The following is a 16,250-nucleotide window of genomic DNA, read 5'->3' as shown; positions in this document are numbered from 1 at the left end:
CATGTATGCTTTTATTCATCTTGGTGAACCACATACACCAAATTAAAATTATTCAAATTACCTAGCTCTACTATGAAGCAACACTTACTTTTTTCCTAAATGCTGGTATTTGTTGTTTTTTCATATTTTATAATAATTGTAATCTACTTTCAGTTACTGCTCTCAATGTCAGTGGCAGACTAAGATTGTCGAAACAGTGAACGATACCTACGGTGTTGTTATTTAAGGTTAGGTTAGACTTGCCTGTTTAATAATCAGGAAGCACAGTGAATATTTGGTCACAGTTACTATAGACCTTATTTCATCTGTGGTCATTCAGGTCTTTTTTGGCTTGCACTTGTTCTTGAGAACAGACTGGCAGATGAATTTATTTTATTTTCTCAATCTGAAGACATTTTTAAAACTTTCGTGGCCAGATTACAACTGACAGATATATTTTTGGAGTTTAGCGATGGATCCTCTACTATTTCCTATGAAAGATGTAACCTCCAGTGTCTAATCCGAAGTGTGGCACTTTCTGGGGTTCAAGAAAGATACATGAATAAAAGAATGAGTAGACAGAACCATCTTCCTGTCACAGAACTGAGGCAAGTCCTTTACCAACTACACCTGGTTAGCTCTTCAGGCATATTTCAAAAGGGGCTGATTCTGGCTCAAGAAAAGCATCAACCCACTCCAGGCCCCTGGGTCCACTGATAGGGCCTCTGTAGTATTTTATAAAAGCTGAGGAACGTATGGAAGAGATGATGAGTTGTCAGCATCTAGGTGTATGCTCTGTGGTGGCCAAACAAACATAACAACAACAACAACCAAAAACAATAATTCCAAGTAATTCTGTTTTGGCATTAATACTGTATGACAATGAAAGTAACAAAATGGTACAGTAACCTAAAAGAAGGTAAAAAAGAAGAAAAGCAAAAAACCTGCTTATCTAATGCCTCAACTGGCTATATTCACCCCAAGTACACACAATTCTTCTGATTCCTCTAACAGATTTTTAATGGGAAACTGCACTGGTATTGCAATAACATGATTTCAGATGATTGAAGTTGCCTTAATTTTAAAAGCAGGCCAATTGTCAGGCAGTTTTCCTGGTTAGTGATGTTACCATTTTCTCCATGTGAACCTGTATGCCGCTGTGGTTGTTGCCCACAGTATCAGAAATTTCATAAGCAGAGCCAGCCTCGTTACAAGATACAAACCGAAGTTGCCCAAGGAGCTTTGGAGGAAAAATTGTCTGTCCTCACCCTCCATAGCATCGTTCATTAACTTGCCAACAGACTCACAGATAGACAAAAGCAATATGTAATACAATCCCTGACCTAAAGGAAAATCTCATGAGGACTTAAAATGAATTTAAATCTTCAAGTGCCAGTGTGTGAACTACCAGCAATCATGCACTAATTAAGACAAATTTAGTCAACAATACTATGTTAGAAATTTTAAGGGACACCAAAAAAGAAAATAAAATATAAGACCTTCTCCTTAAAGAGAAGGCAAATTGGAAGACAATTTTACAAAAACACGAGATAGCAGTATGTTAGGGAAAGGAGACAAATTCCACACCCTGATAGACCAGTCCAGGTTCAAGTTCAGATCTGCATGCCACTTGTCAGTGGTATCAACTTTTGATCTTCTGTTTTCTTTTTTTATATATAGTTTCTTGATTTTGCCTTTTATATTTAAGTCTTTAATGAGGTTGAATTACAGAAATTTTTATTCTCTAATTACAGCTTACATCAATATTATTTTATATTCGTTTCAAGTGTACAGCATTGGGGTTGACAATCATATGCTTTGCAAAGTGGCCCTCCTGGTATTTCCAGTACCCACCTGGCCCTATACATAGTTATTACAGTATTATTGACTCTATTCCCTATGCTGTACAATCTCCCATTTTCTTATCTATAAAATGAGAATAATATTACCTACTCTCAAGGTTGTTATGAGTGGGATGATTTGTTACAAGTTGAAAATAAATATTTTTGTGTTATTAGAAATATTTGTAAAACCCCCTTCTGTAATTCTAAGAGCAAATTCAGCCTCTATTGGGTGGGCCAGTAGATGGGAGTAAAGAATGAAAACTGAGAGAGTGAAATTGCTTGTGGAAGAAAAGGGAGAACCATAGAGTGTCCCTGTGTGTGGGGGGGGTGGGGGTGGGGTGGGGAGGCGGTTATGTCTAGACAACTTAGAATCACATTGAGAAGAGCTTTGAAAGCCAGATGAAAGCCAAACAAAGAGTTTGTCCTTGGGGAAGTAAGCAGTCAGAAGCTTTAGGAAAGTTTTGAGAAAGAATATTTAATCATGGACATTTTGTCTAAAGAATTGATTCTTTGTGTTATGAAAATGTGATAATGGAGCAGTACTGGAAAGAGTAAAATCTACTTTATTATTATTATTCTATGAGTATATTAAGTGTCAGTTACTGTCCTATACAGTAGGAATGCAGCATGAAAAAAATAGACAAAACTCCCTTCTTCATGGTTCTTCTATTGTAGTGGGAGAATGAGACAATAGACAAGATAAATAAGTACAATCTGTTGCATGGTAGGTAATGGAAAGTACTAAGGAGCAAAATAAAGCAGAGGAAGCAGATAGGAAGTTCAGTATTGGGTGTGGTGAGGGTGAGGTTCAATTTGGTATAGAGGGGACAAGAAAGGCCTGACGTGGGATGTTTGAGGAAAGGCTAGAAAAAAATTAGGGGCTCAAACAAATCAACAGCAAATATGTCAAAGACCTTGAGAGAGGGAGGTGCCTGGATGCTTGTGGAAAAGTGGGTGGAGAGGAGAAATGGAGGGTGTGGAATGAGAACAGTGAAGCCCAGAGAGGCACCTGTGCTCAGTAATGGTATAGCTTTCTTTTACCTGTGTTATTTTTTTCAAAGAATTTACATTACCTGATATTATATTACATAACTATATTTTTTTATTGATTTCATATCTTTTATTTTCCCCTCAATAGAAAATAAGCTCCAAAAAGGCAGGACTTTGTCTCTTCCCCGTAACAGTGTCTGACCTGCACTGGGGATCAATTTTATTGAATAAATTAATGAATGGAAGGAGGAGCCTAGAATGTAATGTTAACTGTGGAAGAGTGAAAACAGGGTCATAGAGATCCACAGGAAGGCATTTACTTGTCTGGTAGACTCTATGGGTCTTTGATGGTAATAAATGCTTGGGGTAGAAGTTGAGGGACAAAGAAATGAAAGAAACCAGATAAAGTGGTATCAATCACGTTTTTAAGTTTTCTTAACAACAGTTGAATCAGCTAAGGGTTACTCAGCTGACTGTGTATGTTCTTTTTCCTTTCTCTAACTTATTTATGATGTATTTATCCTCTTAAATAGATACTTCCCAAAACTGAGTTTGTGATATAATGCCAATCCATTTCATCTCTTGGGGAACTGACAAATCCCTCTCTGCTCATTGTTAACCTAATTTTAATTAAGGTATTGAAAACCCCATGTTAAGACTTAACTATAATCTCATTTACTATGTGGGAGGTAAAAATCTTAGAAAAAGCATATCCCTAAACTGCAGAGTATGAAATGGAGTTAAGCTTAAGTGACTGGAGAGCATTTTTATAATGAAATGGAGTAATATGTGTGAAAGAGCTTCATAATAGTAGCAATATACACAAATAGTGTCATTGAAAAGATAACTAACTGCTTATATTCTTGTCTCAGTTTGAAAAACTTCAGACCTTCAAAGCTGTAAGTACATTGTAATAGAAGGGAGCATCCTAGGAACTGATATTTACATGGTGTTATTTAAAAGGAAAACTGTAGGCTGTGAATTATTTATTGAAAGTCTGTAAACATTTCTATGCCAAAGAATAAAGAAAATACTGGGAAGGAAGAGAAAAGAAGGAAATTGCTCTTACAATAGAGATGGCAAAGCTTTGTGTGAGCAACATTTTGGGGGTGAAGGGATATATCTGATCCTCATCAAAACAGCCTTCAAGAGGCAGAGCTCAGAGCAGAGAACTAAACAATAAAATGCAAAAGTAATTTTATGAAACTGTGTTAATAGCACCACCAAGGGACATTCCCTGCTGGGAGTGCTGTCATTTTTATTGATCTTGGTTACTTGGATCTTGTCTGTTTTTCATCATAAGAAAGATTCCACCAGAGAAAATGAACATCCTGAGCAGGATCATCGTGGATGATAACAGAGTGGTTTTAACTTAAGGCATTTATACAGTTCCTTTTGTCAGTTTATCTTGCGTTTGCTGCTAACTGTTGCGGGAAATAGCCCATGCTGTTTATAAACTGGTCAAAAAATATTTAGTTCAAAGCTAGAAACTCTTAACAAAGTATGTAGATTTCCCTTATATATCAACACATCATAAGAGAACTTAATTTTATGATATACCAGAAATAAATAAGGCATATCTTTTAACATCATTTTGCAAAATAAACTTTTAAAAATATGTGCACTTTTTCTTTCTAGAGCACGAATTCATTTAAAGCATAAGTACAAAAATATTCTGTTATAGACAAAAGTAGCTTAGAAACAGTTTTATTCATTTTCCTTAGCTCACAAGACTTTTCTTTCCCACGATTTGGGTAAAATAGAAAATGGCGACGTCGGCCAGCCTCACGGTTCTTTTGTTGTTAGGCCACAGGTGTGCCCACTTCACCTGCTCTCTGGCAGAGCAGTTTCCAGAATGCCGTGTAAAATATACGGCTGTGTTTCCCGAGGGAGGAGAAGAGGCAGCCTGGTAGCCCATTTGTCCCATGTTGTGTTTGGCATGGTGGGGAAGGCATGAAAGGTAAATACATACACAGTAGGCAAGCTCCAGAAAGTGACAGCTCCACACCTTCCACCAGGTAACGGAAATGGGGAGCACAGCTGTCGTGGTGTATGTTCTTCAGATCGAGGAGCAGACAGGAGCTTTGCCTTACCTCTACCTCTGCCATTTTCCTTTTCTACGGCCCATTCCCCACCTTCTCCCAGATTTACAAAATACGTAATATGGAGAGCATTCTGGGTCTATTTTCCTGAAGGACATAAACTAACATAACACTCTCACCTAAAGAAATATGTTCCCAAAATGTAAGTTGGTTTTGTATGAGCCTTGTGGAATGGATCTTATAGGATTCCCAAAGTGATGACCTGGCTGCCAAACTCTCCCAACCCCTTCTGGCCCCCACTTCCAACATCACCCAGACACACACACATACACACACACCGCCCTCGCTTTCAGGTGTCAACAACAAACACTTCTGGTTCTGCACTCAACACATTAAGGCTCTGTAACCCCTTTTAGACAGATTTACTGTGATTCTGTCAAAAGACAATGTGTCCCTTCCCTCAACATTCCAGGTATGCTCCCCATCCCTATCCCTATCCCCACACTTTTCCCCGTTATGCTTTGGGGCCTCACACCCCAGGCTCCAACCTCCTCAATGTTTTCATTGCACTGCTGTTGAGTTCATGCCCTGTGTCTGCTCTGTAGCAACCAGAGGTGTGATACGTCTCTTCCAAACAGCAGAGAGACTCCTTTGTTGGTCCTGGTGAATCAAATACTTGGCTCATTTGTTAGAGTCATGGTTACACCTATGTGAGATACGGATTTTTGAAAATATCTGTACAAAGATTGGTGGAATGTGAACATCCCTTTAAAGAAATGATAGAAGTAAATATGACAGTTGGAATGCGATCATCCCTGTGATGCATGCCAATTTAATTTTCTATAATAGTCTGATTGCCTCCCTTCCTAGCATGCATGTAACCCTGTATTCCTGGCAATGCTGTGGGCCATCCTCTGGTATGGACATTGATGTTCAAGGTCATTTTTAACCTATAATATGGCCAGTGTTTTTGTACAGCTCTAAATTAAGTGCTTGTTTTTCAGATTTTAGATCAAGGTGACAAGAATGTTTTATTGAAACAAGAAAAAAAGGAAGATTCTCTTATGAAAAAAGGTAAAAAAAGTTCAGTTTATATATATTAGCTACAATGTTTGAGCTGTTTTCAATATGACTGTGTGACATATCTTCTGTGGAACATAGAGCAGAAGTCTAGCAGCACCAGTTTGGGTTTTAAAATACTAAATGTGTCATTACGGCAGTGGGAGGAGGGGTGAGTAGAGATCCACCAACCACCTGTTTTGAAGGCACAGAGAGATACCTCCTGCCTGAGAACAGTGCCCCCAACACTGCCACACTGACTGAAAGACCCAACAGTAGACGTATGTTACCCTTCACATTGAATTCTATTTCATAATGTGCTAAGGATTCATATCAGGTCTATAATTTTAGAATCTATTTGCAAATTATAATGGCACTCTCTGAACCTACAGCTGTGAGGTTCTCTGAGTGACATGACAGACTAGATGACTTGGTTTCTTCCTGCCTGAAGGTTAGACTCTCTACTGGAGACAAATTTTCGATTGGGATCTGTTAAGATGTTTTTGAACCTAAACTCAAAACAGAATAAAGAAGTATACTGTATGCAGAAAGGCTGGTGGGAGAAGGGAATCTGAACAGTCCCAATTAAGTAACCCCGTGTACAACAATAGCAGAAAATAAACATCATTAAAAAGATGATAAAATGTTATTATAAATTGCCTTGAGAGTGTATTGATGCAGTTTTACAAAAGGATGTTTGGATACAAAGCCAAATTATGTAAGTAGTTAATGAACCAGTAATACTTCTTTCAGTTTATTATGTGATCATCAAAAGGTGACTGTCTTCATTTTGTCTATGTTCTTTTCAAGAAAAACAGGAGCTGTGCAGCAACACTACAGAAATAAAGAAAAACTCTTCATTACCTAACTGGAAAAGGTAAGTGTACTGCAATTATACAAAATCCAAGTGGGTGAAATTATAGTGTTGAAAAGTAATTATCAGTGTTTAAATACACGAAGAAAGAAAATAATAGCAACAAGTGAAGGCAATTAAGAATAGAACCAAATTTTACAAAGGAGACAAGAAAGAACCTATTCTAAATTTTTTACTTTTCCACCAAACCTTTTCATTTTCTTTTGTGAGGATTTGTGAATAATAAAATGGAACAGGCTTCTCTTTCTACTCACAGCAAGCAAGTAATTCACATTGCTGTAATGTAGTCCAAGAATGGAAAATGTCACATATATAAGGTATGACTACGAAATCATGAACTGATTTTTTATGTGGTTCATTATCTAATTGTCACACATGTATGCAATTATAATAATAGTTGCATACTAGAATTTTCTTGACATGAGACTTTTATGACTTTCAAGTAAAATCAGCTGCATATTTTGGTTGCCTAATGGAATGAAAAGAATGTTTTCGAGGAAGCAAACTCTTAACCCTTGCTCCACTACAAACCTATCTAAGCTGCTTTTCAGACAATCAGATGCAGTGTCTGTGAATCCAGATTCTGGGCTCTTTTTTGCACAGGAGCAATTGAAGTAAGTGCAGGAAAAAACCAACAGGAGCATTTATGTTCCTGAACATGCTGACAGAGTAGTCACTCTAACACTCACATTCCATCACTTCACTCTTCTGTTTGAAAGCCTTTCACAGCCCCATCACTGTCAAGATAAATTATAAACTCCTTACCATGGTACAAGTCCCCTTCATGGATAGGAAGAATTAACATCATTAAAATGTCATATTACCCAAAGCATTCTATAGATTCAACACAATTCCTATCAAGATACTGATGATGCATTTCACAGAACTAGAACAAATATTTCAAAAGTTTATATGGAGCCACAAAAGGCCCTGTATAGCAACAGGGATCCTGAGAAATAAGAACAAAGTTGGACGGGTCACACTACCTTATATCAAAGTATCCTATAAGGGCATAGTAATCAAAATAGCATGGTACTGGCATAAAAAAACAGACACATAGATCAATGGAACAGCATAGAGAACCTAGAAATAAACTCACATCTTCATAGTCAGTTAACGTTTGACAGAGGAAGCAAGCACATACAATGGGCTAAAAATAGTTTATTCAATAAATGGTGTTGGGAAAATTGGACATATACGTGCAGAAAAGTGAAACTAGATCACTTTAAAACACACACAAGAATAAATTCAAAATGGATTAAAGACTTAAATGTTAGACCTGAGACCATAAAAATCCTAGAGAAAACATAGGAGGTTAAATCTCGGACATTGTTCATAGCAATACTTTTTCTAATATATCTCCTCAGGAAAGGGAAACAAAAGGAAAACTAAACAAATGGGACTACATAAAACTAAAAAGCTTTTGCACAGCAAAGGAAATCATCAACAAAATAAAAAGACATCCCACAGAATGGGAGAACATATTGCTGATACATCTGATAAGGTGTTAATATCCAAGATTTTTAAAGTACTTACAAAACTCAACACCAAAAAACCCCCACAAAAACCCAACCAATTAAAAAAGGGAAAAAGGACTTGAATAGTCACTTCTGCAAACAGGACATACATATGTCTTTTCAGATGGCCAAAAGACATATGAAAAGATACTCAACATCATCAATCATTACAGAAATGCAAATTAATACCACAGTAAGATATCATCTCACACCTGTCAGAATGACTATCATCAATAAATCAACAAACAACAAGCACTAACGAGGATGTGGAGAAAGGGGAACCCTTTTATATTGTTGGTGGGAATATACACTGCTGCAACCACTGTGGGAAGCAATATGGAGATACCTCAAAAAAATAAAAAATGGATCTACCTCTCAACCCAGCTATCCCACTTCTGAGAACGTATCTGAAGGAACTCAAAACATTAATTCAAAAGAACTTAAGCACCCCCTATGTTCATTGCAGCATTATTTATAGTCTTCAAGTGCCCAAGTGTCCATCAGTAGATGAGTGGATAAAACAACTATGGGACATTTACACAATGGACTTCTACTCTGCCGTGTAAAAGAAGAAAATTTTACCCTGTGCTACAGCATGGATGAACCTGGAGAACATTATGCTAAGTGAAATAAACCAGTCAGAAAAAGACAAATACCATACGATTTCAGTCATATGTGGAATCTAATGAACAAAATGAACTGACAAGGAAAATGATGACAGACTCGTAAATGGAGAGCAGGGATTGAGGGGGAGATTAAGGGATGGAGAGATCAAGCAAAAGGCCAAGGGGCTTATGGACATGAACAACAGTGTAGAGATTGCTGCAGGAAGGAGTATAAGGGAACTAAATGGTAATGGAAAAAATACAATAAAGATTATTTAAAAAATAAGCCATTGAATTTTATGCTTACATCAGGTGAATTTTATGTCATGTAAATAATATCTCAAGCTTTTTTTTTTTTTAAAGAAATGAATGTATTGATGAGACACAACAGTAATAAATCTCAGGATAATTTCTGAGTGAAAAAAGCCAGAGGCAAAACAAAAAGCCTTTTACAGCCCCATTACTGTTAAGATGAGTTATAAACTCCTTAGCATTGTACAAGTCCCCTTCACTCCTGGCTCGCTCTCTCTAGTGCCAACTTTGCTTCCCAAAGTTTCTGAATACCTCCATTTTTGTTCCACACTACTTCCTTTATTTGAACACCCTCTGAAACTTGTAGACCCATTTGTAAACTTTTGTTGAACTGTCAGTTTAAGTGTTCTCTCCTTTGGGGTCCCCCTGACTCTCCCAGGTAATTGACTTATTCACGGAGCTTCTGTTGCAATGATCATATTACATCATTCAAGTTGAACAGTTATGTGTTATGATCTGATACAGTGGTGATCAGTGCTTCACCATCAAGTGGAATTGTCTGTCTGAACATGTCTTCCATTGCACATAACCTTTATTAAGGAAAGAGGCCACATATTTTCTTTCTAAATCCAAGCCTCTGAGAGCTGTATCCTGCCCACTCTTGAGGAGATCCAAGATGGTGGTGGAGGAGGTTGAAGAAACACTCATCTCCTCCTAGTACCAAACTGGATTTACAAGTAAATTATAGAAAAGTCATCCTGAATAACCAACTGAACACCAGCTGGAGAGAAGCCTTAAACCAAGGACTTACAGAAGAAATCACTTTGCCACATCGAGACTGGTAGGAAGTGTGGAGGTGTGAAAGTGCTGGCTGGGCTCACACAGGCAGTGTTTGAAGTTCCAGAGGGATATTTCAGTGGCAGGGGGTTCCCCCTGAGAAGTGTGGGGACTAAATCTCAAGCTGGATTCTCCGCCTAGAGCACCAGAACCAGGAGTGGAACCCAAATACCATCTGGCTGTGAAAAGCAGTGGGGTTTCTGACCACCAGGGAGAGATAGCTAGAGAAACAGAGAGTCTCTTAAAGGGCCAATGCACAAAATTTCACTTGCTTCCACTTACCTCCCTGGGCTCTGGCAGAGGGAGGGCAGAGTAGACCAGAGCCATATGAGGAGAGTCTGAGGTTGGTGGTTCTGGGGAGAGAGCTGAAGAATCAGCTGCCAGGATCCCCATGCTGAGTCATTTCCCATACTGAAGAATCCATCTTTCTCAAGCAGAACACTCCCCACCCCGTCCCCCCCCTCCCACCGCCAAGTGGCATCAACCTGAGGAAGCAATAGCCCCACCCACAGGTATCCATCTCACCCACCCAGTGAAGCTTAAGCCAAGATGCTGAACAGTACAGCCGGAGGCACTTGCAGTAATTAAGCCTAACAGAAATCCTGCAGGCAAAGGCCAATCTCTGGGAGCTTTGAGACTTTAGCTGACCTTCCACCAGGCCCAGTGTTGGTAAAAGCTGGCCTTGGTGCTCGCTTGGTTCTTTCTCTACATAAAATGGCTCAGCAGAGGAGCCACAAACTGTGGATTGCTGATAGCTCCAATCAGGTTGCCCAGAGCCAGTCACAGCAGTATCCGACACGGGTTTGCCCCAGTCTTTGCACATCTACCTAATACATACAAACACACACAAAGAGCAGCCGTAGTGGGAAGAAGAGAAGCAGACCCCAAATGAAAGAATAACAGAATTCTCCAGAAGAACTAACTTAAATGGAAGCAAACAGATCAGATAAAGAGTTTAAGTAATGATTATAAGGGTGCTCAGCAGCATGAGAAAAGAAATCATTAAAAAGGATCAAAGAATTAATCCAGTCAGAATTAAAGAATGCAATATCTGAAATAAACAGTACACTGGAAGGAATAAACATCAGATAAGATGAAGCAGAGGAACAAATCATTGATTTGGAAGACAAAGTAGAAAAAAACACCAATGAAGAGTGGCAAAAAGAAAAAATAAGCCAGGCGGTGAAAGACAAATACTATATGATCCCACTTTTCACTGGAACCTAATCAACAAAACGAACAAGCAAACAAAATATAACCAAAGACATTGAAATTAAGAACAGGCTGACAGTGACCAGAGGGGAGGGGGAGGGGATAATGGGGGAAAGGGTGAAGGGTTTACAGAAACAATTATAAAGGACACATGGACAATCACAAGGAGGGTGGGGGTGGAAGCAGGGGAAGGGGGTGGGGAGGGCTGGGGTGGTGGGGAGGGGTGGGGGGTAAAGGCAGAAAACTACTTGAGCAACAATAAAAAAATGTTAATGAAAAAAGAATTTTTTTTAAATAGTGAGGGTTTAAGAAACTTTTGGGAGCCATAAAGCATAACATCATCTACACCAGAAGAGAGTGTGCAAGGGAATGAGAACCTATTTGAAGAAATAATGACAGGCTTGAGATCCAAGATGGTGGAGAATAAGTGGAAGCTACACTAATCTCCTCACAGGACTAGTCTGGAATTACAACTAAATTGTAGAGAAATCATCCAGAATAAGCAACTGAATACTAGCTGGATAGAAGCCTTATAACCAGAGACAGACAGAAGAAACCACTTCACCATAATGTGAATGGTAGGGAATGTGGAGGAGGCATGTGAGGGCTGGCTGGGCTCCCATGGGCAGCCGCTGAAGTTCCAGAGGGTGGAAATTCAGGAACTGGGTGGTTCCCCCTGAGAAGTGTGAGGTCTAAACCCGAAGCTAGGCTCCCCAGCCTATAGCAGCAGAGCCAGAAAGGAAGCCAGATAACATCCAGCTGTGAAAAGTAGCAGTTTCTGTCTCCCAGGGAGAAATGGATGGAAATGCAGAGAGCCTCTTAAAGGACCAATGCACAAAATTTCACTTGCAGCGACTTACCCTGGGATCAACCAGACAGAAGGCAGAAACTAGAGATGCTGGAGGAAAGTCTGGGGTTGTAGCTCTGGGGAGAGAACTGAAGGAACAGCCACCAAGATCCCTGTGCTGAATCGTCCCCCATACTGCAGGAGCCATCTGTCTCATGCAGAGCCCTCTCTAAATGGCATCAGCCTTAGGGGAGGCAATACCTTGGCCCACAAGAATTACTCTGCCCCACCCTGTGGTGCTTAAGCCCAGCTGCTGATTACAGCTTGATTAGATTAACAGCTGACCAGTTTGATGGCTGATTAGTGTAACAACTAAGTAGGAAAACACAAAGAAGCCGCCAAAATGGCAAGACAAAAAACAGACCCCAAATGAATGAACAATAGAGTTCTCCAGAATAAGCATTTAGATGAAATGGAGGCAAGCAATTTATCAGAGCATTGAGTAATGATTATAAGGTTACTCAACCGCATGAAAAAGACATAGAGACCATAAAAAAGGATGAATCAGAAATAAAGAATACTATATCTGAAATAAAAAATACACCAGAAGGAATAAACTTTAGGTTGGATAAAACAGAGGACTGAATCAGTGTTTTGGAAGACAAGGTAGGAAAAAACACGCAGGCAGAGTAACAAAAGAAAAGAATTTTTTTTTAAATGAGAAGGGCTTAAGAAATATTCTGGATAACATTAAGTGTAACAATCTGTGTCATGCGAACACCAGAAGGAGAAGAGAGCAAGCAAGAGATTGAAAACAACTTTAAAGAAATATTGACCAAAAACTTCCCTAATCTGGTGAAGGAAAAAAAATCACACAAGTCCAGGAAGCTCAGAGAGTCCTAAATAAGTTCAACCCAAAGAAGCCTACACCGAGCCACCTCATAATTAAAATGGCAAGGCTTAAAGCAAGGAGAGAATCCTAAAATCTGCAAGAGAAAAGCAGGTAGTTACCTATAAGGGAGCACCAATTAGACTGGCATTTGATTACTCAACAGAAACATTTCAGGCCAGAATTGGGTGGCATGAAATATTCAAGGTGATAAAAAGCAATAACCTACAACCAAGACTGCTTTACCAAGCAAGGCTATCATTTAAAATTGAAGGAGAAATAAGGAGATTTCCAGACAAGACAAAGCTAAAGGAGTTTGTTAACACCAAATCAGTACTGCAACAAATGTTAAAGAGCTTGCTTTATGAAGAAAAACAGAAAGAAAAAAAAATAGGAAAATGGTCTGACAATAAAATTCCACTACATACACATCTATCAATAATCACCTTAAATTTAAATGGCTTAAATGCTCTGACCAAAAGATATAGGGTACCTGAATGGATAACAATACAAGACCCATATATATGCTACCTCCAAGAGACCCATCTCAGATCAAAAGACTAAGAAAGAAAAAACAAGCTGGGGTAGCAGCAATTATATCCCACAAAATAGACTTTAAAACCAAGGCTATAGTAAGAGAGAAAGGACACTACATAATGATAAAGGTAACAAACAAACAAGAGGATATAACCCTTGTAAACACGTATACAAGGAGCACCTAACATAGAAGCACCTAAACATGTAAAGCAAATCTTGATGGACATAAAGGGAGAGATTGACAGAAATGCAGCCCTAGTTGGGGATTTTAACACCCCATTGACTTCAATGGATAGTCTTCCAGGCAGAAAATCATCAAAGAGACAGCAGCCTTAAATGATACACCAGATCGAATGGATTTAATTGTTGTGTTCAGAGCATTTTACCCCAAAGCAGCAGAATATACATTGTTTTCTAGTGCACATGGAACATTTTCTAGGATAGACCTCATGTTAGGACACAAAACAAATCTCAATAAACTTAAGATTGAAATCATGTCAAGCATCTTCTCTGACTGCAATGCTATCAACTAGAAATCTATCACAAGAACGCTGAAAAATAAAGATATGGAAACTAAATAACATGTTACTAAACAATGAATGGGTTAACAATAAGAGATCATGGAAGAAATCAAAAGATACCTCAAAGCAAATGACACAAGAATCCAAACTGTGGGACACTGGGTAAGCAATCCAAAGAGGGAAATTTGTAGTTTTACAGGACTACGTCAAGAAACAAAAAAATCTCAAATAAACAATCTAACTTTACACTAAAGGAACTTGAAAAAAAAAAAAACAAACAAAGCCAAATGTGAGTAGAAGGAAATAAATAATAAAGATAAGAGCAGAAAAAAAGAAATAGAGTCTAAAAATGATACAAAAGATAAGTGAATCCAAGAGCTAGTTCTTTGAAAATATAAACAAGATTGACAAACCTTTAACCAGACTGAACAAGATAAATAGAAGACCCTACTAATTAAAATCAGAAATGAAAGAAGTGAAATAACAGCAGGCACCAAGGAAATACAAAGGATTATCAGAAAATATTATAACTAACTTAATTCCAACAAATTGGACAACCAGGAAGAAATGGATAAATTTCTAGAAACACAAAATCTTGCAAAACTAAATCAGAAAAAAAAAAATCAGAGAATCTGAATAGATTATGTTTAGTGAAAAGGCAGTAAAAAAACTCCCAACAAACAAAAGCCCTAGACTGGGTGACTCATAAGTGAATTTTACCAAATATTCAAGAAGAACTAACACCTCTCCTTCTCAAACTACTTCAGAAAATTCAAGAGGGTAGAAGATGCCCAAGCTCATTTATCAAGGCCAACATTATCCTAATTCTAAAATCAGATAAAGACACTATAAAGAAAGAAAAGTATAGGCCAATATCCCTGATGAACATAGACACTAAAATCCTGAACAAAATATTAACAAACTGAACAGCAATGCATCAAAAAGACCAAACCCCATGATCAAATAGGATTTTTTCCAGGGGTGCAAGGTTGGTACAACATTTGCAAATCAATAAATGTGATTCACCACATAAACAAAATGAAAGACAAATCCACACAATCATATCAATAGATGTAGAAAAAGCATTTGATAAAGTCCAGCACCCATTTATGATAAAAAACTTTCAGCAAAGTGGGAATAGAGGGACCATACCTAAGCATAATAAAGGCCATATATGACAAACCAACTGCCAGCATCATTCTCAATGGGCAAAAATAATAAGCATTTCCCTTAAGATTGGGAGAAAGACAGGAATGTCCACTTTCACCACTCTTATTTAGTATAGTACTGGAGGTCCTAGCCACAGCAGACAAGAAGAAGAAATAAAAGGAATCCAAATTGGAAAGGAAGAAGTAAAACTGTGTTTATTTGCAGGTGAAATGATACTATATTTAGAGAACCCTAAAGATACAATAAGAAACTACTAGAACAGTAAAGTAGCAGTATTCAAAGTAAATATCCAGAAATCAGTTGCTTTTTTATATGTCAATGATGAATGAACTATCAGGAAAGGAAATTTAAAAAAATCCAATTCACAGTTGCTTCAAAAAATAAAATCTCTAGGAATAAATGTAACCACACCTGTACTCGAAAAATTATAATTAAAGAAGAAAGAAATTAAAGAAGATACAGATCAGTCAAAGCACATACCATCTTCATGGATAGGAAGAATTAATATCATTAAAGTGTTCATACTACACACAGCAATCTATAGATTCAACACAATTCCTATCAAGATAACCAGTGATGTATTTCACAGAACTAGAACAAATATTTCAAAAATTTATATGGAACCACAAAAGGCCCCGCATAGCAACAGTAATCCCTAGAGAGAAGAACGAAGTTGGAGGGATCACACTACCCAATTTCAAACTATACTATAAGTCCATAGTAGTCAAAGCACCCTGTACTGCCCTAAAAACATTAAGACCAATGGAACAGAATAGAGAGCCCAGAAATAAACCCACACCTTCACAGTCAATTAATACTTGACAGAGGAAGCAAGCACATGCAGTAGGCTAAAAATAGTTTACTCAATAAATGGTGTTGGGAAGATTGGATATATATGTGCAGAAAAATGAAACTAGGCCACCTTTTTACACCACAAACAAGAATAAATTCAAAATTGATTAAAGACTTAAATGTTAGACCTGAAACTATAAAATCCTAGAAAAAAACCTAGGAAGTAAAATCTCAGACAATGCTTGTAGTAGTTTTTCTGATATATCTCCTCAGGCAAGGGAAACAAAAGAAAAAATAAACAAATGAGACTACATCAAAATAAAAAGTTTTTGCACAGCAACAA

General features: G+C 37.9%; 1 protein-coding gene across 1 annotated transcript in view; it reads left to right on the top strand.

Annotated features, from left to right (window-relative positions):
• MORC1 (MORC family CW-type zinc finger 1) overlaps window positions 1-16,250 on the top strand; it is a 156,393-nt gene that overhangs the window by 120,892 nt on the left and 19,251 nt on the right. Inside the window, exons 20-21 of the mRNA XM_071220772.1 lie at window positions 5,860-5,929; window positions 6,725-6,791. Coding sequence (XP_071076873.1) covers window positions 5,860-5,929; window positions 6,725-6,791 — 137 coding nt within the window. The remainder of the gene's footprint in view (window positions 1-5,859; window positions 5,930-6,724; window positions 6,792-16,250) is intronic.

Source organism: Desmodus rotundus, chromosome 2, assembly GCF_022682495.2.
Source record: "Desmodus rotundus isolate HL8 chromosome 2, HLdesRot8A.1, whole genome shotgun sequence".
NCBI lineage: Eukaryota > Metazoa > Chordata > Mammalia > Chiroptera > Phyllostomidae > Desmodus > Desmodus rotundus.
This window is presented reverse-complemented; position numbering and strand designations above follow the sequence as displayed.